The sequence below is a fragment of the Molossus molossus genome, unplaced genomic scaffold, assembly GCF_014108415.1.
Source record: "Molossus molossus isolate mMolMol1 unplaced genomic scaffold, mMolMol1.p scaffold_m16_p_20, whole genome shotgun sequence".
NCBI classification, from domain to species: domain Eukaryota; kingdom Metazoa; phylum Chordata; class Mammalia; order Chiroptera; family Molossidae; genus Molossus; species Molossus molossus.
The window spans coordinates 54,361,687-54,386,040 of record NW_023425356.1 but is presented as its reverse complement, the minus strand read 5'-3'; the positions used below and the strand labels follow the sequence as shown (position 1 = coordinate 54,386,040).

The 24,354-nt window shown below is 50.2% G+C and overlaps 3 protein-coding genes across 7 annotated transcripts; 1 reads left to right on the top strand and 2 right to left on the bottom strand.

Moving 5' to 3' along the window:
• Positions 1–147: 147 nt before the first annotated feature.
• On the bottom strand, positions 148–8,271 carry PFDN2 (prefoldin subunit 2). Its single transcript, XM_036273064.1, has 4 exons — positions 8,186–8,271; positions 2,317–2,405; positions 2,081–2,204; positions 148–442 (listed from the first exon to the last, which is right to left on the bottom strand). The coding sequence occupies exons 1-4, from the start codon at positions 8,258–8,260 to the stop codon at positions 269–271; spliced, it is 462 nt and encodes a 153-aa protein (XP_036128957.1). The 5' UTR covers positions 8,261–8,271; the 3' UTR covers positions 148–268.
• Positions 8,272–8,335: 64 nt separating this feature from the next.
• On the top strand, positions 8,336–11,354 carry NIT1 (nitrilase 1). Of its 2 annotated transcripts, none has more exons than XM_036272591.1 (7): positions 8,336–8,398; positions 8,868–8,963; positions 9,162–9,452; positions 9,565–9,668; positions 9,845–9,978; positions 10,112–10,237; positions 10,439–11,354. In XM_036272591.1, coding segments are annotated over exons 1-7 (1,020 nt in total). In that variant the 5' UTR covers positions 8,336–8,396; the 3' UTR covers positions 10,706–11,354. The 2 variants fall into 2 exon arrangements, with proteins under 2 accessions (XP_036128484.1, XP_036128485.1); XM_036272592.1 differs by having other exon boundaries at positions 8,337–8,398; positions 8,742–8,963.
• Positions 11,355–11,405: 51 nt separating this feature from the next.
• Positions 11,406–22,152, bottom strand: DEDD (death effector domain containing). Of its 4 annotated transcripts, XM_036272593.1 has the most exons (6): positions 22,044–22,152; positions 20,060–20,092; positions 13,715–14,103; positions 13,468–13,575; positions 13,041–13,187; positions 11,406–12,569 (listed from the first exon to the last, which is right to left on the bottom strand). In XM_036272593.1, exons 3-6 carry the CDS (start codon positions 14,037–14,039, stop codon positions 12,193–12,195), a joined length of 957 nt encoding a protein of 318 aa, XP_036128486.1. In that variant the 5' UTR covers positions 14,040–14,103; positions 20,060–20,092; positions 22,044–22,152; the 3' UTR covers positions 11,406–12,192. The 4 variants fall into 4 exon arrangements, with proteins under 4 accessions (XP_036128486.1, XP_036128488.1, XP_036128490.1 ...); XM_036272595.1 differs by lacking the exon at positions 20,060–20,092 and having other exon boundaries at positions 12,070–12,569; positions 22,044–22,081; XM_036272597.1 differs by lacking the exons at positions 20,060–20,092; positions 22,044–22,152 and adding an exon at positions 17,168–17,190 and having other exon boundaries at positions 12,070–12,569.
• Positions 22,153–24,354: the final 2,202 nt, after the last annotated feature.

Genomic DNA, 24,354 nt, shown 5'->3' with positions numbered 1-24,354 from the left:
TAAAAAAATAAAATAAAATATGGGACCTCCTCTGTTACTGTGAGCCATTAACTTGATGGAACCAAAAGCCACAAATCACATGCTTTTCCCTGCCCCGTGCAAATTCCATCCCTCACAGTGGGAGAAATGTTCAGGCTAGAGCTAAGCTTTCTGACCAAAACATTTAATTAACAAAAAATATTACAATAGCAGAGAAAATAATAACAATAAAGAGAAATTAGAAGAAGTGGGAGTCAGGGTAGGAAAAAAAATGCAAAGGCCTTGGTCCCTAGGAGACCAACACTCCAGCTGAGCTGGCCTTAGCCCCAGCCCCTTCTGAGTTCTCCTTGGCAGGCTTCTCGTCCTCCCCCATGAGGCGAATGTTGTGCTTTTCCCGGAATTCATTGAGTTCCTTTCCCTTTGCCTGAAGCTGCTGTGTCAGCGTCTCGATGATCTTCTGTATCTAGAGAGCAAGCAACAGACATTGCATTAGATTCCAGGGTTTCCTCCCCCCACCTAGTATGGAGTGGGGAAGTGAAGAAGAGATGACACCTCCAACCTCACCTTTAACCAGGTTATAATAGTAGAGCCCAGACACTAAAATTATTCCTCTCTCAAACACAATGTTTCATAACCTTGGTATACACAAGAATCCCCTGGGGCTGCTTATTTTTCTTTTTTTCTTTATTGATGTTAACAAGACAGAGAGGAAAGGAGAGGGAGAGAGAGAAACATGGATGAGAGAGAACATCAACTGGCCGCCTTCTGCATGTCCCCCACTGAGGATTTGGCCCACAACGTGGGCATGTGCCCTGACCGGGAATCAAACTGGCGACCTCTTGGTGCAAGGGTTGATGCTCAACCACTGAGCCACACCGGCTGGGCTTTTTTTTTTTTTTTTAATCCTCACCTGAGGACATTTTTCTATTTTTTGTTCAGGTAGAGTGGGAGGGGGAGAGAGGAAGAGAGAGAGAAACATCGATGTGAAAGGGACACATCGAGTGGCTGCCACCCGCACGACCAACCAGGGCCGGGGACAAACTGCAACCGAGGTACATGCCCTTAGCAGGAACCGAACCCGGGTCTCTCGGGACCACAGGCCGATGCTCTAACCGCTGAGCCAAACCGGTCAGGGCTGGGCTGGGCTATTTTTAAAATGCCACCTCATGGGCCTCATCTCCAAAGGTGTGGAACCAGGAGAGGGTCTAGGAAGCTGCATTTTATTTATTTTTTTATCCTCACCCGAGGACATTTTTCCATTTTTTGTTCAGGTAGAGTGGGAGGGAGAGAGAGGAACAGAGAGAGAGAGAGAGAGAAACATCGATGTGAAAGGAACACATCGAGTGGCTGCCACCCGCACGACTGACCAGAGCCGGGGACAAACCGCAACCGAGGTACATGCCCTTGGCGGGAACCGAACCCGGGTCTCTCAGGACCGCAGGCCGGCGCTCTAACCGCTGAGCCAAACCGGCCAGGGCGGAAGCTGCATTTTAAATTAGTCCTCTGGGGGATTTGTTTGCAGGAATCATAGAAACTGCTCTCACCACCTCACATCCCCAATCAGCCTGGTCACAGAGCCCAGGGAAAGAGGCATACAGCCACCACGTCCTCTTGTCTAGAGGACAAGAGCATAGGCCAGTCCTGGCAGGTCTGGCTCCGTGGTTAGAGTGTCAGCCCACGGACCCGAGTCCCGGGTTCAATTCCTGCTAAGGGCACGTTCTTTGGTTGCAGTTTGTCCCCAGTCCCGGTTGGGGTCGTGCAGGCAGCAACCACTTGATGTGTCTCTCACATCAATGTTTCTCTCTCTCTCTCTTCCTCCCTCTCTCCCTCCCGCTCTATCTGAAGATAAGTGCAAAAATGTCCTCAAGCCCTGGCCGGTTTGGCTCAGTGGTTGGAGCATTGGCCTGCGGACCAGAGAGTCCCGGGTTTGGTTCCCATTAGGAGCATGTACAAAAAAAAAAAAACAACTCTGGTGAGGATAAAAAAAAAAAAAAAAGCGTAGGCTAAAAGGCTACTCAGACTTTCTTCCACCTATCCCCTAAACCTGTGGCCTCTTTCCTCCCCTGCTTGTCCTGAGCTGTCCTCAGAGACTCCTGCTCACCTGCTCCTTGTTGTTCTCCAAGGCAGGCAGCACCTCTTTGACAGTGCGCTCCACCAGCACCCCTCCAACCATGCGGAAGCACTTTCGGGTTTCATCTACCTCCTTCAGTGTATCGATCACTAGGCTGGGGCAGGACGACAAGGCAGGGTCAGAGTTCAGGCCCGCGCCACTGCAGCCCTCCCCTACAGAACAGCCCTCCAGCTTTCCTGCCGTGCACCACCTCCTGGCTGCCTCACCTGTGCTCATTCAACTCCATCTCCAGCTCCGCTGCCTTGGATGCTAGGCCCCGCTGTTCCTGCCGAAGGCGGTTGAAGCCAGCAATGACCTAGGATGAGAGACATGAGTGAGAGAGGAGACAGTGGAAATGGCACAGGGTCAAGATACAACATAGGGTCGCAGGCTTACAAAGATGCAGTGGCAAAGGAGGAGCACACGTTTGCAATTTCTAACTTACGCCTGCCTGGAATCCCATTCACCCTACACTTTCCAAGTGCCTACTGTGTGTGAGACACCTGCTGGTCCACCTTGCAGTAACAGCCGGTGGGGTTCTCGAGGGGCTACTAATCACAGGACCTTGCCCTCTGACCACGGGCAGTGACCTAGACGCCAGTGTCTCCCCACAGGAATTAGGTTTTGCACTGAGATGAACAGGTGCAGAAGTCAGCCGGCGCTAAGACACTTTGTTGTCCTTTTGTGAACTAGTTACCTGACCTTTCTTTTCAGTGTTCAATTTTGTGAACTACCCACCGTCTTTCTGAAACAATCCTTGAAAGAGAGAGAGAGGAAAAGACAAAGACCGTGTTTCAAATTTTGTCTCTGCCACTTACTGGCTCTACGACCTGGGACAGACATTTACACTATGGCACTCAACCCAGCTACATGTTAGAATCACCAGGAGAGCATTTAAGAAACACAAATACTGGAGCCTCAAAACAACTACACTGGGGGGGTAGATTTCTAGAAAGATCTCTCATCTAATTCTACAGTCAGAGCCACTGGATTGACCTTGGGCCTCCGGCTTCTCCTTTGTGTAATGCAGAGGATGGCTCCTACTTTCAAAGGCTTTCACATGATGGGAACTAAGTAGTGTGAACAGCTCTGTAAGCAGCCAAGTACACGCATTACCATCAGTCTTCTCTCTAAACCACAGTGCTCCCTTGGACTCTCCTGACCAGCTGAGAGCAGGGGTCCATCCTCTCTAACCACTGCAATCTCCCCTCACTTACATCACCTACAACCCTCCTCTCTCTAGGGTCTCTCTCTGCAAGTTCACATACAGCCAATGTCATCCCATGGCTGACCGGTGCCACCTCAAACTGTTGAGTCTGACATGGGTTCCAATTCTAGTTTTGCCATATGCTTGCCAGATGACTGAGTTACGTGACTTCTCCTGGTTTCTCAACATCAGTACTACTGATATTTTGGACCAAATAATTCTTGGTTCTGGGGGTTGTCCTGTACACTGTAAGATGTTAAGCAACATCCCTGGCTTCTAGCCACTAAAACAAAAGCAACTCCTGCCCTGGCTGGTTTGGCTCAGCAATCAGAGCATCGGCCTAACTGCGGTCCAGAGACCCGGGTTTGGTTCCCGCTAAGGGCACATACCTCGGTTGCAGTTTGTCCCTGGCCCTGGTAGAGGTTGTGTAGGTGGCAACCAGTCGATATGTCTCTCTTGCATCGGTGTTTCTCTCGCCCTCTCTCTCTCTTCCTCTCTCTCTCCTTCCTGCTCTATCTGAAATGCAAAAATGTCCTCGGGTGAGGAAAAAAAAAACAAAAACAGAAGCAACTCCTACTTGTGACAACCAAACACGTCTCCAGACATTAGCAGAGGTCTCCCAGGGGCAAAGTCACAGAGGGCGAGAGCCACAGGATGATGATGAGATCCGAACAGACATGATCAGGGGTCCGACGTGATGCAGGGTCTGCCCTCTGTCTCCAGGACCCTCGGCTCTCTGGCTCTCCTACCTCTCCCAACACTCCTTACTCACTCTGAAGTTCTTCCTCTCACCCCTGTGATGGAGACAAGATCTAAAACTCTGTTCATAGTACTCCTCCCTTTATTATCTATACTCTTTCAGCTGGTACCCTTAGCTACCTCTATGATTTCAACAATTGCCTTTATTAAGTCAGGCTTTCTCAGAACTTCTAGACCAGCGGTTCTCAACCTGTGGGTCGCGGCCCCTTTGTGGGTTGAACAACCCTTTGTTGGAAAACACATATTTCTGATGGTCTTAGGAACCGAGACACCGCTCCTCTATCCGTCTCCAGACGGGCCCGCCCACATGCAGATACACCCACATACAACATGAGGAACTGTATTAACGGGTCACGGCGTTAGGAAGGTTGAGAACCACTGTTCTAGACGCGTATTTCCAAGTTAGAGGAAGGAGCTTCGGAGTCAGACTAAATGTCTTAAGTCTGACCATAAGCAAGTTATTTCTTTTTTTAACCTAAGTGTTCTCACTAATAAAACAGAGATAATATCTGTCTCATAGAATGTTGTGACAATTAACTACATTAAGGATTCGGGACAATATCCAGCATATAACAGATCGTTAATACACAGTAGCTCCTATTATTACAAAACATTCCACCCAAATGTCCTATGGATACTTTCCGTTCAGGTCATTCAGAGCTGAGCTGCTTATCTTTTACCCCGTTTTAAACTATTCCTCTTCTTGTCTCCCTATTTCTGCTAATGACACCACTCGAGCCCTCCAGGTAGGAAACCCTGGTTCCATCTTTGAACACACTCTTGCCCATCAGTAGGCAAGTTTACTGCACCTACCTCAGCAATTTTCTTAGGCTCACTGACATCCCCCTAGTTCAGGCCTCATTACCTCCTGTCTCAACCATAACAACAGTCTTCTAAATTGTCTCCCTATTTTTGACTCTCCAAATTCATCCTATTCACTGGTGTCAATTTAATTTTCCTAACACTTGATGACAGAAAAATGTTCACGACACATTATCAGGCTTAAAAAGCTGATTACAAAACAGTGTATGTTGTATAATACTAATTTCATAAAATAGGTAAATACAGCCCCACCAAAAGGTGGTGGGTTTGATTCCCAGTCAGGGCATGAACCTAGGTTGTGGGTTTGATCCCAGATCAGGTGCATACAGAAGGCAACCGATCAATATTTCTCTCTCACATCGATTTCTCCCTCTCTCTCCCTAACAATAAAAACATACCCTCAGATGAGAATAAGTAAATATGTAAAATACACATCTTCCCTTTCTGTCCACACACACATAAACAAAACCATTAAGGAGGGGCAAGACCTCTCAAAGAATATACTCCAAAACATTAAGAATAGTTAACTCTCAATAACAAGATCCTGGGTAATTTATTTCTTACTGTATTTTTTCCTGTTTTCTACATTTTCCACAATGCACATATTTTACATGACAGGGTTATGGTCAATAGCATAATATATCCTTCTGTGACTCCCTCTCTGTTGACATGAAAACGTCCCAAATTCTTTGCCATGCAAGGATTCAACTTACTTTCAGGACATCTTTCCAACATGCACCTCATGATTTAATTAGCTAATGGTCACTGCACTTCAAGTTGATCTAGGCTTTCCCTCTCTCCCTCCTTCTTACCCTACTTCTATTGCCACCTGTTCAAATCCATTCAGCCCTCAGGCTCAGCTCAATTATCTCTGATATGATCATGGTATAAGTGAAAAAAATAGATCTGTCTGATTCTCAAGTCCCTCAATTAAAAGCCCTGCTCTTCCAAGTCACTGACTTTGGATAAGTTAACTAAAGCCGCTGAAACTCAACTGGCCTTATCCATAAAAGGACAATACAACCTACTTCAAATGGCACTACTTCAGTAACAGAAAAAAAACAAGTACAGAGCCTAGCACAATGTGTTACTTGCTTCCATGTTGTTTGCAAGGGACATATGTGGCTCAAATTGCAGCAACAATAAACCTTGTATTTCCTACCCAGCACTCTCTGGAACACAAAGGCCAGAGAATGCTCAGCAAGGACACTCTCAAAGCTTAATGATCACAGCTCCTCCATCTTTTTCGAGGGATTCACTTTCTTCACCACCGCTTGCTTCTTTTTTCATTTTCTGTACAATCCCTAGATGATATAGTCTATCACTATGAACTGTCTACCAATCTACAACCATAAGCTCATAATTATCTAACCTATCGCTCCAACTCAGATTTCTTTCTGTAGCTCAATATTTATATATCTAACCATCTAATAAATGTCTCTACCTGGATGTCCCACACGAAACCCAAACCTAAAATCCTAAAATAAACTTATTTTCTCCCCATAAACTTGCCCTTCTTCCTACAATCCCGATGGCACCAGCATCAATCAAAGACAGAAACCAGAGAAACATCCTAGATTACTTTTATCACTTTTTCTTCGCGTCCAAGTCTTACAGTCCATTCCAAATTGTAAGTCTACCTGCATCCCAAACATGACAGAGTCTCAGGCCTTAGTGCTCACAGTGTTCTCTCTACCTAGAAAACTCTCCACTTCCCTCTTTGCTTGACTAACTTCTCATCCTTTAGAATTGAGCTAAAGGATTATCTCTTCCAGAAAACAAAATAACTGGCATGTATTAAGCATATACTATATTCCAGTCATTATGCAAAATACTTTGCATGCATTGTCTTGCCTAATAATCAAAATACAGCGATGAGGCCCTGGCCAGTGTTTCCCAGTGGGTAGAGCATCAGCCCACACACTGAAGGGTCTCGGGTTCAATTCCTGATAAGGACCTGTACCTGGGTTGCAGGTTCCATCCCCCAGCCCCAGCATGCAGGAGGCAACCAACTGATGTCTCTCTCTCACATCGATGCCCCACCCCGCACTCTGTCTAAAAATCAATGGAAAAAATATCCTCTGGTGAGGATTAACAAAACAAACAAACCAAAAAAATTCAGTGATGAGGTAGGTAGCATTATGTTTTTACTGGAAGAGAAAACCAAGAGTGGTAACTCAGGGGTGGTCATACAGAGCAAAATGGTATAAATGGGATTCAAAGACACACATGCCGGGCCCCAGTGCACTTTCTATGGTCTCAGCCACCCTATCAGACCACAGCTTCCCCACCCCACCTCCTCCCACCCAAACCCACACCCTCCTGCTCCTCCACCTGCCATAAAGCAGCAGCTGGAACACTGTAAGCCTTATGTTTGGTTTGTTTTTTCTCAAATGAGTCTGTGAGCTAAGTTCACAACAAGGTCTATTTTATTTACATTTCCAGCTTCCTAGCAAAGTGTCTGGCACATGGAAGACCCTCAGAAAATATTAGGTTCCTCTCCCTTCCCTTTTTCCCCCGTTAAATCTGAAACTTGCTGCCTCCCTCCTTAAAATCCTATAGCACTTTATACCTCTTCTGCCTCATATTACCATTTCCTAGAACTTATTTTCCCCAACCAGACTAGCACTCTTTGAGGGCAAGAGACAGTCTAAAAAGTCCTCATACAGATATCTTTGCTTACATAATTGTTCAAGAAATAACTAGTAAATGAACCCGTATTTTAAAAGCTATCACTTAACTATGTTTTTCTTTCTCTTATGTGGATTTCTTCCCATCTCTGTTAACTACTAGCCATGGTTAGCAAACCATGGGGCCAAGCCATAACGGGCTACCTGATTAATTTATAAAATGTTTCCCGATGTCAGGCACTGGGAGGAAATGCAGACTCGGATCAGAAAGGGATTCTGGTCGCTAAAGAAATTCCATCGAATAACGACTCCCGAATCAAAAGAGCACGAAACTCTAGACGGGTCCAGCGTGCGCGTCACGCGGCTCGGCTGTGCCCGCCTGGTCCCGGGTCGGGCACCCAGCGCGCCGCCGCCGCAGCCTCGCCACGGCCTGTTTGGGGGGCGGAGACGCGGGGAAGTGAGGACCACCCCGCCAGACCCGGGCGCCCTCCCAGACCTGCATCCCGGGGTTCCCTTCCGGAGGCTCGCCCAGCACCCAGGTGCGTGGCTTTCCCCTCCCCACCGCCTGCTCGGCCCGAGGCTCGCTCGGCTTCTCCGGGACCCTCCCGCCCCGGCGGCCCTCGCCGCGCGCCCCGCCTGGGCCCGCGGCTGCCCGCCCGCGCCGCCTCCGCGCCTCACCTGCTCGGCCGACACCGCCCCCTTCCCCGCGCCGCTCCCGCTGTTCTTGCCGGCGCGACCGCTGCTCTCCGCCATCTTCGCCGCCTGCGGGGCTTCCGGCGCGCAGCGCAGCCTGCGTCACTTCCGGCCGGGGTTTCCGCCCCCTCGCCTGCGCCTCCGCCTCCGGGCCGTTCTCCGGTTTGGATCCCGCGAGTGACCCCGCTGTGTCTCCATGTAGGGCCTACTCCCTGTGCCGCCGGCCGCGGTGAATTCCGCTGCGGTGCCTTCACCTGTGCAGCAGAGACGCCGCAGGGAGAGGCGGGAGGACGGGCCGAGCGGAGGGGCGCGGGGCGCGGGGCGCGCGGGGCGGGCGGGCGGCCCCCGGGCGGGGTGCGGAGGAAGCTGTGCAGGTGCACACTCCCGGAGAGAGGGGAACCCGGGCAAGTTCCGGGAGGTGACTTGAGCTGCGGGAGCGCTGGGCAGGGACAGGGCTTCAGGTGGAGGCGAGGTCGCGGGAAGTGGAGGTGTCCTTTGTCTTCCCGCGTGTGATCGCTTCCTGCCGCTCGTAATTACCTAGAGTGTTTCGAAGACGGGGTTTTCACCGGAAGGGCCCTGATTCAGCCTCCCAGCTGAAGATGCAGAGAATCCCGGAAGTGTATTGCTCCAGGGAGGGGCTGGTGTCCTGATTTCTCACCTTCCTCAGGCTCGGCTTCGTTGTCAGCCCTCCGCACCACCTCCTGTCCCTTCTAAGTCCCAGACTGCGGATACTTCGACTTTCAGTACTTTGTGCTCTGCCCAGGTAACATGTTTGTATCCTCAGTGCCTGGCACATAATAGATGCTCAACACGTTTGTGGAATGAAGGGTGGTGGGAAACAGTGGGGTGCCGACCATCTACCAAACATTGCATGGGTAGGTCATTATGCCTTGTGAGGACAGAACCAAAGGAAGTCCAGCATTCCTGCCTCCCCATTTGAGCCCTTTATCACTGAACCTAGGTTTCCGCACGCCGTTCCTGCCTGCGCCATTCACAGGCCCAGAGCCATGGCTGTGTCCTCTTCCTCCTGGGAACTGCCCCTGGTGGCTGTGTGCCAGGTAACATCGACGCCAGACAAGCAGCAGAACTTTAAGGCTTGTGCTGAGCTGGTTCGAGAGGCTGCCAGACTGGGCGCCTGCCTGGCTTTCCTGCCCGAGGCATTTGACTTCATTGCACGGGACCCTGCAGAAACTCTGCACCTGTCTGAGCCACTGGGAGGGCACCTTTTGGAAGAATATGCCCAGCTTGCCAGGTATCAGGAAAAGGGGGAGGGAGAAGTTTAATTTCTTTGTTGGGCATTGTCTCTGGGTTGCCAGACATGAGGGTGGAGCCTCGGGAAGAGTGCCAGCGTCCCCTCCCCCCAGGGAATGTGGACTCTGGCTGTCCTTGGGTGGTTTCCATGAACGTGGCCAAGACTGGGAGCAGACTCAGAAGATCTACAATTGTCACGTGCTTCTCAACAGCAAGGGTGAGACTCCACAGCTCTTTAGCCTGCCTCTTCCCAGGTTCTTGTACCTAACCCAAGATTCTCCAGAATTGTATTTTCTCAACTGTTTCCTTGGACAAGGGCTCCTCCTTGGGAGAACAGCTAAGGTGGGCTTCTAGAGCACCAGCACCAAATATTCCTTCTCCCTCTTACTCTAGGGTCAGTAGTGGCCACTTACAGGAAGACACATCTGTGTGACGTAGAGATTCCAGGGCAGGGGCCTATGCACGAAAGCAACACTACCATGCCTGGGCCCAGTCTCGAGTCACCTGTCAGCACACCAGCAGGCAAGGTGGGAGCTGTGAAAGGGAAAGGGAGGGAGAGCATCAAGAGGGAGGGGACAGGAATACTGAGACATGGCAGTAGATAAAGCCCTAGAATAGGGTGGCTAGGTGCTGTGACAAACAGGACACTTTTCATTCCAGGTCGGTCTGGCTATCTGTTATGACATGCGGTTCCCTGAACTCTCTCTGGCACTGGCTCAGGCTGGAGCAGAAATACTTACCTACCCTTCAGCTTTTGGATCCGTAACAGGCCCAGCCCACTGGGAGGTAAGAGGACCTCTTTAGAACATGCAGGCCTTCTCTTAATCTCTCTTCCCAGTTAGATTCTCTCCCCCTTCCACCTAGTGAGAAAATCCATTCCCCAGACTGTTGCCAAACTCTCATGTTAATAGTTAACATCCTAAATCATTTCCAGGCAATTGCAGAATGATCACAGTGGGTAGGCTGGCCTATCTATCTTCTCCCCAGGTGTTGCTGCGGGCCCGTGCCATTGAAACCCAGTGCTATGTAGTGGCTGCAGCACAGTGTGGACGCCACCACGAGAAGAGAGCGAGTTATGGCCACAGTATGGTGGTAGATCCTTGGGGAACAGTGGTGGCCCGCTGCTCTGAGGGACCAGGCCTCTGTCTTGCCCGAATCGACCTCAGTTATCTGCGACAGTTGCGCCAGCATCTGCCTGTGTTCCAGCACCGCAGGCCTGACCTCTATGGCAGTCTGGGTCACCCACTGTCTTAAGACTTCTGACTTCTTGCCCAGCCAGTGTGGTTCGGTGGATTGAGTCATCCCATGGACTGAGAGGTCCTGGTTCAATTCCTGGTCAGGGCACATGCCCGGGTTTTGGCCTCAATCCCCAGTAGGGGGCATGCAGGAGGCAGCCAATCAATATATCTCTCTTTCCCTCTCACTAAAAAAAAAACAAACTGCCCACTTCTGTGAGTTGAGACCCCATTGTGAGCTTGTGTTGCTGTTACTTAGAGGTGGGACCCAGGTGCACTTCCCCTCATCTGGAGAACCTTGACTCTTGAAGGAACATAGGCTCAGCTTCTTGGGAAAGAAACTCACCTGAGCTCAGATTTGTTTTAAAAAATGCGGCATTTTATACAGTCACTGTTTATTTCATGAAAACTAAAATTATGCTGAGGGCCGAGCAGCACTGGCATTGAAAAAAAATATAAAGTGTGCCTGGACCTCTCCTTTGGGAGCTGAGAGGGGAGGTAGTGGTGTACCAGCTAGACTCAGCTCCAGTTCTAAGCCTCTTAGTTCATTCAACATGCCTCCTACCGACATAAAAGTGCAACATCCTGCATGTCCCAGCCCCATGCTCGGGAGCAGGGGGGCGCAGGATGGGGAAGGGAAAAGGGAGATTATACTGAATCACTTCACTTTCACCTGTTGTGCCCTTTGCCTAAGCAAGAAGAAAGCGAAGGGGAAGGGCTGCAGGGTACCTCATTTATTTTCACTTGCACATGGAAGGAAAGTCACTCTCCCCTCCCTTTTCAGGGGGAGTGTTTCAACCTCCGCACACTCCCGTGCTTGTGCACACACACACACACACCCCACAGCTGGGCGGGCTGACTGGGCTACCTAGTCCTCTCACCTATTTTCCCTTGAAGACGGCTGGACAAGGGGGAAGGAGGAGCCACACCAGGCAGAAGTTTCAGCCATGGGACAGAAGAAACAAGGCAGAGGAGCAGCACCAGAGGCCAGGAGAGAGTGGAAAGGGCCACAGCTTCTTTTTTAAAAATTCTATAATTTGGGAGAGGGTGGTGATTCATTTCCAAAATACACTTCAGAGTCTCACCTTCCACACAACACAGCTCCCTTACACACAGCCCTTTGGTTTTTCAGACAAAATGTAAGAGCCCTCATAAAGCCAGAAGTACTGACAGCCCCTCAATGCACCCAGACGCAGTGGTTGCTTCAGTCCCTCACAAAGACTGTCCTACAGACTTTGCTTCTCCCTACACATCTGTCTCACGGCTCAGTGGTAAGGTGGCTGCAGACACGTTGGGGTGAGTGGAAAAGGAAACGGGGGAAGCCCAGGCACATGGGTACAGGGAGGGTGGGAAACACCACTTCCATTTTCCTTTGTCTTTTCCTTTAAAAAAAAAAAAAAAAAAAAAAGGCAGGGGTGTGATTGGTTGGAAGGGGAGAGGACAAACCCCAGAACAGTATGTACGCTCCAGAGGCGAGTGGTGGGACCAGTCCCATGAGAGGGAAGGTCAGGGCAAGGCCTGCAGCATCAAGTTCCTCAGGAGTTTCTGTCGGCCCAGCTCATAGTCCTCCTCATCCACATTCACCAGCAGCTTGATGGCTTCATGGCCCACAGCCTGCTTGAGGGAGTCTGTGATGAAGACACCTTTAAGTGCCTCTAGTAACGAGCCGTTGATGTAGTCGCGCCAGAATGCGTCGAGGTAGGTGAGCTCAGAGAACTTGATGTCACAGATGATGGAGCCCAGGTCTCGGGACTTGAGGATGGTGTTGGCCTGGTTAAAGCGCTCAAACTGGCGCTCAAGTGGGTCCTGCTTGTTAGAGAAGACATTGCCCTGCAGAGCAGTCTCGTGCTGGCAGTATTCAGCCCGAACCCGCAGTCTGATGTCTGCAGGAAAGAGAAAAGATGCAGAAGAGGCTGCTGTGAAGGATGAGTTTAGAGAAAGGTTGAAAGAGCAGCAGAGTGGCGAAGTCCGAACACCACCTAACAGCTTTCCACCCTGTTCCCCAGGACTACTTTTCTAGGTACCCCTGAACCTCCCAAATACAGGAGGTTCCCTTAAATAGGCCATGCTCAGGTCACCTCGTCCCACCACTCAAGCATCACTTTGCTTCCGATAGAGATTTTCCTAGTTAACAGCACAGTAAATCTTCATACTCAACCATGACGTGGTTCATTCTGTCAATAAAGATGTCACGACAGCATCCCTTTGATCTGGTGCTGACAGAGCTGACAGATACACTGCCACAAAGATGGGAATCCTCCCCCCACAGCAACCACCACTCAACATCACGGCAACAGCACTCCAAGGGAGCCTCGCACTGCCGAGCACCCCTCCGAGACCCTTGAACGTCTCACCACATGTCTGCTTTTCCTTAGGATCCGGTGTCACTGACTTCCGGCGTTTTCGCTGGCTCCCAAGTGTGGCTCTTCCTCGAGCTGGCCTCTTGCTACACATCTGAGGGCCCGAAGTAGGGCAGCACACCACAGGATAGTGGGGAGGCACTGGCCAGGGGAAGAGGGGAGAAGACAGTGGGATAAATGCTCAAACTATTCTCTTGGAATAAGGAAGGAATCATTTAGACTCAGTAGGAAATGCAGTGTCCACAATGTGACCTAGGAGGAGGACAGCGTGGCAACAATCACAGGACCTAGGGAACACAATAGCAACTCACCTGATTTTAATGGGGCCATGGAGGGGGCAGGGTCCCTTAAGGTGGGACTATGACAGGTTCGGTGTCCCCTTTCTTGATGGTGGGAATTAGAGAAGTTAATATCCTCTCACCTGTTTTAGGGGGTTGAGGAGGCCTTGGTTCTGGATCACTGAGGGCCCTGGGGGTCACATAGCGAATTGATGTCTCCTCCAGATACTTGTCTACAAGGTCAGGGCACACTGTAGAGGGAAAGGTAGTCATTCAAGAAGATGCACCCCTCCCTTCTGGTCCAACCATCTAACAGGCCTCATAACAGTCCTGTGTAGCCTGCAGGGTCAGTGCCACTGCCCACTGGGACCCCAGACCCGTGCCCCTCACCAGCCCGTCTCCTCTTGAGCGTGACGTAGGGCAGCAGGTCGTGGCGAGTGATGATGCGCAGCAGCTGCAGCACCTGGCGGAAGTTGCTCTCATCGCAGCGGCCCTGGCGCTCCAATGCCAGTAAGAAGTCACGTCCATTTCGGATGAGGCCACGCTCATGGTCATCAATGACGTCGACAAAGAGGAAGGAAAGGACGCGCACGTCTCTGTGTGTCAGGTGGGTGCCCACAATGTCAAACATGCGGTGCAGGCTGTACAGCCCGTGCTCCTGTTCGCCACGCTCTTCCGGCCACACTTGGCTTGCCCGCCGCTTTAGGCCCGCCATACTGGGGGCTCAGGTGCGCGATGCTTTCCAGAATCCCTGCTCGGCAGCTGCAATCCCCACTACACTGTATGGACACAGAAAGAACCTGTGAGCCCGACAGTGGCAAGAACTGTTCTCGCTCCTTTCTGCATTCCCAGTGCTAACATAATGCCCGACACTGTGCAGTGCTTCGCAAGTGTTTATTTAAAAATAAAGCCCAACCCTGGCCAGTTTTGCTCAGTGGTTAGAGCATCAGCCTGTGGACCAAAGAGTTGGAGGTTCAATTCCAGCCAAGGGTCCGTACCTCAGTTGCCGCTCCTCCCAGGCCCTGTTCAGGGTCATGTGGGAGGCAACCAGTCGATGTGTCTCTCTCACATCAATGTTTCTCTCTTTCTCCCACCCCACCCCCATCTGAAGATAAATGGAAAAATATCCTCAGGTGAGGATTTAAAAAAATAATAATAATAAATAAAGCCTTGAGCTCACCACATACACAGGTGGTACCCTAAGTCCAAGATGCTACTGGAGAACTAGAGTCACTCTACCTAAGTGAGAATGTTACGTGGGATTTCAGTGCTACCCATTCAGCAGGAGTTGCTATGAGATATTACCCTAATTGTTCCCACCTGCCTCCAAAATAGTGCTCTTGGTCCCATCTGCTCCCCCACAACCAGTTCACCTCTTAAATGTAGACAAAATGGAGCAGAAGCAGAGAATACCCTATTATTTATTTATTTATTTTATTTTTTAATCCTCACCCGAGGACATTTTTCCATTCTTTGCACAGATAGAGTGAGAGGAAGAGAGAGAGAGAGAGAAAGAGAGAAAGAGAGAGAGAAACATCAATGTGAAAGGGACACATCGAGTGGCTGCCACCCGCACGACCAACCAGGGCCGGGGACAAACTGCAACCGAGGTACATGCCCTTAGTGGGAACCGAACCCGGGTCTCTCCGGACCGCAGGTGGATGCTCTAACTGCTGAGCCAAACCGGCCAGGGCAAGAGAATACCCTCCTAACTTTTTTTTTTTTTTAAGAGAGCAAATCCATTTTATTTACTTTTCAATAAATTTAAATCCTTGAGGAGTACAGCATTACACGAATTCTGTGTCCAATGGCCTTAGCAGGAAGGTTGCTTCGGAATTTAGCACGAACCATGCACTATACCCTCTTTAAAAGGAAGCTGTAGCAGATGAACTTAGGGACTGACAGCAGGAAACTGAAAATCTTTAGGGTGAAAACGAGTTTCAATTCTGCCTGTATCATTAACAAGCCATGTAGCTGTGTGACCTTAAGCAAGTCACTTAACTTCAAAGTCTCACTGCCCCCATCTACAAAACAGGCATGAAAAAAACTACTCCTGAGACTTGTTAAGAATCCAATGAGCCCTGGCCAGTTTGGCTCAGCGGTTAGAGCATCGGCCTGTGGACCAAAGGGTCATGGGTTTGACTCCAGGTCCAGGGCACATACCTGGGTTGCAGGTTCGATCCCCAACCTCAGTCGGGGTCATGGGGGAGGCAACCAATCAATGTGTCTCTCTCTCACAATGTTTCTCTGTCCCTCCCTTCCACTCTAAAAATCAATGGAAAAATATCCTTGGGTGAGGATTAACCAAAAAACAACAAAACAAAAAAAGAACCCAATGAGAAAATACATGTGAAATCACTTTGTAAAGCTGACATAAATCGTCGTGAAAAAGATTCAAAGAGATAGGCATCCTTGACCTCTGCAGCCTAGGCTCATCCTTCCCTAAACCTACCTGTAGGTTTCCTACAATACAATCAAGTCCAGAAGCATAACTGCTCTAAGGTTAATCAGTAAAAGTCACCAAAAACTCATGGATCTAAATCCAGAAACATGACTAAGATCCTACATTGAACATTCCTGTAATTCCCCTCTTCTACCACATACCCCCTGGATATTCAGACGCCAACTGGATATACCATCGTTTAACCTTTCCTCATGGTGGTCATTTACCAATCCCCTGTCAATGACCAATGACAGCCACACATTCACTCTATAATTTGGCATTTGACTCAGAAAGTTCCTCCATAAAGGACCCAGCTAATAGCTAATCCTCAGGTCAAACAACATTCACCTCCACTCCAGTTGCTCATACTTAACTGTCCCCTGACCACAACCTCCCCAACCACCCACTCATACACTCCTATTGATGCTACTTCTAAGTGTGTCTTAAATCTGCCTCACCTTTACACCTCCACTGCCCTAGTTCAGGTCCCAGTAACCTTTCACCTGGACTTCTGTAACAGCCTCTTTATCACCAGGCTTAACCCACCTAAATCCACCCCACATCCAGTTGAATCAGTTATCTAAAACGCATGAGAGCCTGGTCGGTCTGGCCCAGCGGTTGGAACGTCGATCTGTGGACCAGACCAGAGAGTCCTGGGTTCGGTTCCCACTAGGGGCACGTACAAAAAAAAAAAGATTTAAAAAAATAATAAAATGCATGAGAGACCATATCACTTTTCTGCTTAAGACCTAGCTTCACCCCTTTCTTACCTGTAGGAACACTCCAAACTCCTTACACAACACATCAACCCTTCCAAGATCCAGCCCTGCTACCTTTCAGACTTCCCAACCCCCTCTTTACTCTCTAAGTTATCAGTTTGTTTACAGTTCACAGACAGCATCCAATTCACTTCTCTGTACCTTCCTTCAGGCTACTCCTTTCGCCAGAATGCCCCCTTTCCTTCCTATTCCACACCTCCATCACCACCCTTTCTCAGATAGCTAGCTCCTACTCACCCTTTAAGAGTCAGCTCAGATACCAACTTTAAGTTCATTCTCCACACCTCATGCTGGGATAAGGAGTCCTCTTCTGTGCTCCCGTAAACATAACAATATTTCCTTCAACCGTTTACCCAAGTGTACTGAACTCATCTGTGCTTTTATTATCCCATTAGATCTTCAGCAACTCATGCAGAAGGACTAAGTTATATTCATCTTTATACCCCTAGTGCCTAGCAATGAATAGAGCCTGGCACACAGACTGAACTTAACCTCCAAAGATCATCACAACCGGTACCCATTAAGAAACAAACTCAAGTCCTGGCCGGTTTGGCTCAGCAGTTAGAGCATTGGCCTGTGGACAGAAGGGTCTAGGTTCAATTCCCCAACAAGGGCACGTACCTGGGTTACAGGTTCGATCCCCATCCCCAGTCGGGGCCATGCAGGAGGCAACTAATCGATGTCTCTCTTACATCAATGTTTCTCTCTCTCTCTCTCCTCCCTCCCTTCCACTCCACCTAAAAGAGTAAAATAAAATAAAACAAATCAATTGAAAATAAATCCTCAGGTAAGGATTAACAAAAAAAAAAAAGAAAGAAACGAACTCAAGTAAGTCCAAGAGAGGACCTCTCTAAAACTAGATACGTACAATTCCGTTACCATGCACATATTCTTCTAGCTATAGCCTCCCTACACTGCAGAACTACCCAATCCACAGCACCCTGCTCCACAACAATAGACGGTTCTGTCCATTTCATACCAAGAAACTGAGTCTAGGTTGAGAGAATAAAATAAACAACTTCAGAACAGCCAAGCTGATGGGTCCCAGACAACTGAGGAGCAAGCAGAACCTGGTCCTCTCCACCTCAGTAACCCTAAAATAGAAGCACAGAGACTCACTCACTTAAGAAAACAGAGTTTTCCACCCTGGAATCACTTAGCCCCATACCATGGGGTCTGAAATGTGGACAGGAAATACAGCCCATATCTACTTAGGAGATACCCCACCCAAAGCATGGAAACAGCTGGGAAAACAGCTGCTCAGCTACAGACAGGACTTTTCGTGTCTCTCCCTCTCATTTCACCTAATGTAGTCTCCAGGTGCAGGAGGAGCCCGAGGAAAGTAACTTCTTGCTTATTCCAGGCAACAAGGGAAAACCCAGCCTCAGAGCCCCTACAACTTCTTGTTCCCTAACCCACCTGTTCCCTTTGGCCACCTGTTGGATTATGAGGATCCCAGAAACAGATGGACAGGTTTCACACTCAACCAATCAGAAGGCCAGGTTGCTCCAAAGCTCCCTAATTCTAAGTGTTCTGACTTAAACCCCAAGAAATGAAGGAGTATTGCCCCACATGACAGGCCACTGGAAAATGAGGCAGAATACAGGAAAACACTGTGGTCCTAATTATTCATCAATGGATACAATTCTCTAATAGGCCTCAAGTCTCTGAGGATTAACTACCCACAGGTGAGGGGAAAAACAGGCACTTTTCAGTTCTAGGTTCCCAGGCCAGATCATTTAAGGTGCCTGAAATTATCAGAGCTTCAAGGTAGTGGTTCTAAACCAGGGGCAATTCGACTCCCATGAAAACATTCAGAAATGCATGGAGACATTTTAGATAGTCATATGGTAGGATAAGGGAGTGAACAGAAGTCATGGATGCTGCTAAGCACCTACAGTGCACAGGACAGTCCCCCACAACAAATAATTATCCCGCCCAAAATGTCGATAGTGCTGAGAATGAGACCCCTCTCTGTATGGAGCATGATAAAGGGTCTAACAGAATAGAGACAGTATGTCACTTTCCACCCTAGGTCGGCAGAAGAAAGCCACTTGGTCCCTCTGACCCAAACCCATCAAACAGTATTCCAGGAGAAAAGAAAACCCAGTCAGACACAGACTCATTTAACTACTAAGTCCAACTGGCACTCAGGAGTTCTATCCCACTCCAACCTCGGTCTCTACCACCTGCTGTTGCCATTCAGGTGAACAGCAGGTGGTAGGGCTACACTCCCTCTGCCCCATCCAGGGAGGTCTAATTTGACCTAGTTCAATCTGGACCTCTGTGAAGATAAGAGAAATGCCATCCTGTGCAAGACAGACACAAGGAAAGGATCCCGCACTTAACCCTCATAGCCATCTTTAAAGTCCTAAAACTAGACCAGTAGCCAAGCCTTCTTATTCGGCTGCTGATCAGACTTATTCGATGAAGCAAAATGGAGAAGGGGCCTAAGTTTCCCAAGGCCATGTCTTTGGGATAAATATCAGGAGGCTAGGTAATAGGCAGTCCTCCCTAATTGATCATCATCTAGGATGGTGAGTTCACTCACTCAGCAATCAAGATGGGAGTTCCAATAATCTAACTTCAACATTAAAAGAACATGGCAAACTTCCTCTTAAACCAAAATACGCTCAGCCTTCTGTGGCAATGAAGCAAATGAACTCAGCTTGAATTAGAGAACCTAGATGAAGGTAGCGGAGTAGAGAAGAGAATGCATCCCCTCTGAACAGGAGGTAAGCAAGAACTCCTGAGTCTTGGTTCCTGAAATAAAGCCAGACACCACAAGACAAACATTCCAGTAAACACAAGCCTTGATCCTGCTGGCTGGTTTGAGTCTGTTTGAGATCCTAACATAAGAGTCCCCCTACAGTTTTCCCAATACTTTATTCTGATGAATTGCTGCATTTCTTGGAGCTGTAGTTTGTTCTCTTTAGGGAGGTCCAAGCCAGCCGAGGCCAACAGACAGCCCATACGTATGTACTGTATTTCCTCTTGGTTGGTTGTTCTCTGTTAAGTTTCCACTTTCAAGCACAGTCGAGCCTCATCCCAACAAGGGATTATATCCATATTTTCACAAAACTAGAGGTATTTGACTCTCTCAGAAGCCCGCAGGGAACAAAATTACGAGGAAGAACCAACAAAGTGATGCCCTGAACAATTAGAAGAAAGAGTAAACATGGAAGGTGCCTCAGCAACCTTCCAAGGGCAACATTTAGTAGACACTGTACTTAGTGCAATGTTCCACAGGTTAAAAACGTTTCTCTCAGCTAACCAAGAAGACTAGATAAGACCAAAACAAGGCTGGGCACTTAACCTAACAACCTAATTTCAGCTCTCCTTTCCCTCCTGTTCATATGCAGTTATGACAACAGATGACATGCACTCAGCTTGGTAGGTGACAACTCCTGTTACCTGCCATCTACCCCCTTACTGAGCTCAACCCCAACACATTTCTCATGACATCTCCATTCCCTTCCATTGTTTGAAAACAATAAAAAGTTCCAGACTTACCTCTGCCAGAAACTTATTTTCCCAGGTCTCTTCCTAGGAGAAGGTTCGAAGCCAGCAACAAAACAAAAACAAGTAAGGGGGGAAAAGTCAATTTTCAAGCTTTATTTTGAAACCTCAAAGACCCAACATGTTAGTTAACCTTAGTTGCAAAAATACATAGACAAGTCTAAAGCCATTTTGATGGAAATGATTCCCACCCTCGATGAAGTAATCAGACTTCCCTAACTCTCCACTAGCCAATTCACACAAATAACAACTCCAAAAACTTCCAGACTCAATGGCTTATGGCAAGAAAGGTCCCAAATTCAACAACTTGTAGGAAAACCAATTTTTTTAATGTGACTATTAGAAATTTTGAAATTTCTTTTCTTTCTTCATTAATGTTAGAGAGGGGGAGGGAGAGGGAGAGAGAGAAACATCAATGAGAGAGAACATCGACTGGCTGCCTCCTGCATGTGCCCCACTGGGGATTTGGCCCACAACCTGGCCATGTGCCCTGACTGGGAATCGAACCGGGGACCTCTTGGTGCATGGGCCTACTCAACCACTGAGCCACACCAGCAGGGTAAAACCAATTATTTTCTGACACATTCTCACCGGAATACTCAATTCCTTATGAGACCCACCTAATTTTGTTACAATATTAATGTTAACTTCATCTTTAGGGAGACCTGGGGAAAGTGTAACAGTCAAAACAGGTATTTTCCATCCATCGCTGCACTCATCAGACCAGAACTACCCTCCAAATTCTATCTCAGCCCTTCCTTACCTAGCACACAGTCAGAGCAAAGTATCCACTGGGGCAGCACTCAGACATCTACGTTTCACCAGGGACACTTTCTATATATAAACACTGACCCTCCCTCCTAGCACCCAAACAGCCAAAGAAAGGTCTTCCTAAGAGAAGGTTCGAAGCCAGCAACAAAACAAAAACAAGGGGGGTGGGGGAGTCCATTTCCAAGCAGTCATTTAGTAAGCCCGGCTTTCTGGATGCCATCCTGTGTTTTCTGGTTTCTCTGCCTTCCAGAGCCTCCACGGTAGCACGTAGGGCTCCAGCACTGCACGATTTCCCTATTCTCGCGCTGCTAAAAACTAGCAAACTCCTTTACTCCTACTAGTCTCCCGTGACACCAGCTTCCCCATTTCCCCTTCTTTTCATAACCAGGAAAAACGAGAGAGAGTACGATAGGGGGCCTCTGAGACCAAATCAAGTTGAACCCTCAGCCAACTCCAGTTCTCCAAACCCACCTGACCATTCCCTCATGCTCTTCCACTTTATTAAAAGCCGAAGGCCTGGCAATTAGAATCGGCTGCAACTGACGCTGCTTAACTCTGCCCTGTCTTCCTTTCCACGGGGGAAAGGTAACCCCCAAACCTTTATGACCGCGCAGTTCCACTGTCCTGTCTCCCAGCCCACTCCCCTCCCTCCCAAACTTTCTCCATTACCTCGTCACACCGACAGGCTCTCCACTCCCCAAACCTCCGCTCTCTCCTATTCCACCCAAATTCGGCCTAGGCCCTTCCCCCTCCCACCTCCAATTTAACACTTTCGAGCCCTCCGCGGGCGTCGTAAGTCCGAGTCTCCTTTCCCACGTCTCAACACCCCTCCCAGGAATCCCGCCCTCCTTCCGACCGCACGCCACAGCCCTTCCTTCGCACCCCGGCCCCTCCGCCTCCGCCTCCGCCTCCGCCCCCACCCCGCGGCCCGGCGGGACCGCAGCCCGCTCCGCCCGGCCCCACGCGTCCCGCCCGCCGGCCCCGCTGACGCCTCGCCCCCGCCCCCGCCCCGCCCGGCCTCCCGCACGCCCGGCGGCCGCGCCCCTCCCCCACCTGGCCGCGGCCGTCACCTCCCTCCCCGAGGCCCCCGGGCTGGACGGCGCCACCGCCGCCCCTCACTTTCCTTCCGCAGCCCTTCGCGGCCCCGCCCGGCCGCGCCCCGCCCCGCTCGAGCCCCCTCCCCACTCCGGCCGCCCCGCCGCCTCACCCCGGGCGCAGGCTCGGCGCCGCCATGTTGGATCCATCCGCGCCGCTCCCCCCGCCGTCTCCGGGCGCCGCATCCGGGCTCTGCCGCCGCCGCCGCCGCCGCGGGCGTGGGGCAGGGGGAGGGGAGGGGAGCGGAGGGCGCGGCGGGCGGGGCGGGGAGAGGCCGCGTCCTGAGCGGCGCCCGGAACCTGGCCGGCGGCTGGCCGGCTCGCGGCGGCGTCAGGACCACGGCTGGGCATGAGCGGCGGAGCCATGCCAGGTGAGGGCGGCCTGGCGGCGGCGCGGGCGCGGGCGCAGTGCACGGGCGGCCGAGGGGCGGGCGGCCATCTTGCTTTCGGGCAGCCCGGCGGCGAGCGCGCTTCCCGACGGACGCGGCCGAGGGGCGGCCACGGGAGGGCCGAGCGCCGCGTTCGCGGGTGCGGGCACCCCGGTGGCGCCGGGCCGGCGGCCGTGCCCTCCAAGGCCCTCGGGAAGACGGGCCGGCGGCCATGACGCATGAGGGCGGAATAGGACGCGTCGGGCTGTCGCGAACGGGGCCAAGGGTCGTGATCTGGGTTTGACCTTTGCTCGCAGCTTCCTGTTGACCCGGACGTCGGGGAACCTGGGCCGCAGCCCCGGCCGCGCCTCGAGTGCCCACGGTTTCGCCGTGAGCATTGGCCGTTCTGAGCACCTGCTTCCGAAGGAAGTGCCCGAGCCGAGTCCGGAGCTGTAGGGAAGCGGGGCGGGGGACCGGCGACACCGGCCTGGGCTCTGGAGAGCCTTAGCGGAGGCGCGAGCACTGTTGCACTCAGGAAGCCCACTCGTGCCTTGGGGACGGGACTGGGGACGGGTGTGCGGCAGAGGGAGGATTCAGGATCCTGCCCGTGTACCGCTTGGGCAGTGCTGGTTCTGGAGGACGGCACCCGCACGAGGCTTGGCGCTGGCTGTGCGTGTGACAGACAGGGCGTGGGGGCCGCGGCGGGCACGGGTGGCCTCGCGAGGACGGCTGCGCTGCAGGGTGCGATGGGGAAGGAAGCTGGGCGGAGGGTTGAACGTAACAGATCAGGTAAGATTCGACTAAAATATGTCCACTGGGTTTTGCAACAGGGAACCCATAGTAATTTTGAAGAACTATGTTTCAGAGACATGGTGGGTTGGAAACCAGTCAATGGAAAGGCACGATGTACAGGGTGGGGCAAAAGTAGGTTTACAGTTGTTTGTATGAAAAATAATACCAAAATAAATATAATGCCGTAACTAATAAATAATAGTACAAGACTACACTCTGTGTTTTGGGTGCTCACAACTGTAAGCCTACTTTTGCCCCACCCTGTATAGAAAATAAAGACAATTTTGTATGGTGGTGACTGTAAAAAGAGAACAGCAATAGGATGGAGCACGAGGGACAGTTCCAAAGAAAGAGGAGTTTGGGGGGCTATGGGACAGCCAGATGGGATGTCCTAATGGGAGTTGAAAATACAGATCTAACCTAGGAGAACAGTATATTAAGTGGGAAAGAGAAAGTGCAGGATTATCCATATGGCACATTTACACAGGCATTAGAAAATTCACATGAGCCCTGTCGGGTTAGAGCATCGACCCACGGACCAATGAGTCCCGGGTTTGATTCGGACCAAGGGCACGTACCTAGGTTGCAGTTGGTACCCAGCCCTGGTCGGGGTCATGAGGGAGGCAACCAGTCTATATCCCTCTCACATTGATGGTTCTCTCACCCTCTCTCTCCCTCTCTCCCACTCTATCTGAAGATAAATAGGAAAATATCCTTAGGTAAGGGTTAAAAATAAATAAATAAAAATTCACCATGAAATGTGGGCCTGGGAGGGATGAAATGTACTTTTTAGAGCTGTCTTTACTGTTTGAATTTGTTTTACTGTGTATATATGTGCCTCTTATAGAAAACTACTTTTTAAAAAAATACTCTAGTGATGTATAGGCCAGAAATTGAATCATGAACATTTAAAGGCTTGTTGAAGCCATGGATTTGGATAAGTTCCCCAGGGAACAGCAGAGGGCTAAGAAGAGTGCTCATCATTTAAGACACAAATAGACAAGGAGGCCTTGGAGGATCTTTGAGAAGGAATAGCCAGGCCTAGCTGGTGTGGCTCAGTGGATTGAGCATCCTCCATGGACCTAGAGGTCCCAGTTTGATTCCCCATCAGGGCACATGCCCGGGTTGCTGGCTCGATCCCCAGTAGGGGGCGTGCAGGAGGTAGCCGATCCATGTTTCTCACATAGATGTCTCTCTCCTCTCTCTAAAAAAATCAATAAAAACATTTAAATTTTTTTAAAAAGGAACAGCCAGTGAGAAAGAA

Coding starts and splice junctions, on each gene's coding strand:
- PFDN2 (XM_036273064.1), bottom strand. CDS start 8,260: ATGGCGGAGAGCAGCGGTCGCGCCGGCAAGAACAGCGGGAGCGGCGCG. Junction 2,406..8,185: donor GGGCGGTGTCGGCCGAGCAG/GTGAGGCGCGGA, acceptor CTCTCATCCTAG/GTCATTGCTGGCTTCAACCG. Junction 2,205..2,316: donor ATGGAGTTGAATGAGCACAG/GTGAGGCAGCCA, acceptor GTCCTGCCCCAG/CCTAGTGATCGATACACTGA.
- DEDD (XM_036272593.1), bottom strand. CDS start 14,039: ATGGCGGGCCTAAAGCGGCGGGCAAGCCAAGTGTGGCCGGAAGAGCGT. Junction 13,188..13,467: donor TCCTCAACCCCCTAAAACAG/GTGAGAGGATAT, acceptor TCCCCTGGCCAG/TGCCTCCCCACTATCCTGTG. Junction 12,570..13,040: donor TAAGGAAAAGCAGACATGTG/GTGAGACGTTCA, acceptor TCTTTCCTGCAG/ACATCAGACTGCGGGTTCGG.
- NIT1 (XM_036272591.1), top strand. Junction 9,453..9,564: donor GAATATGCCCAGCTTGCCAG/GTATCAGGAAAA, acceptor CCCTCCCCCCAG/GGAATGTGGACTCTGGCTGT. Junction 9,669..9,844: donor CGTGCTTCTCAACAGCAAGG/GTGAGACTCCAC, acceptor CTCTTACTCTAG/GGTCAGTAGTGGCCACTTAC.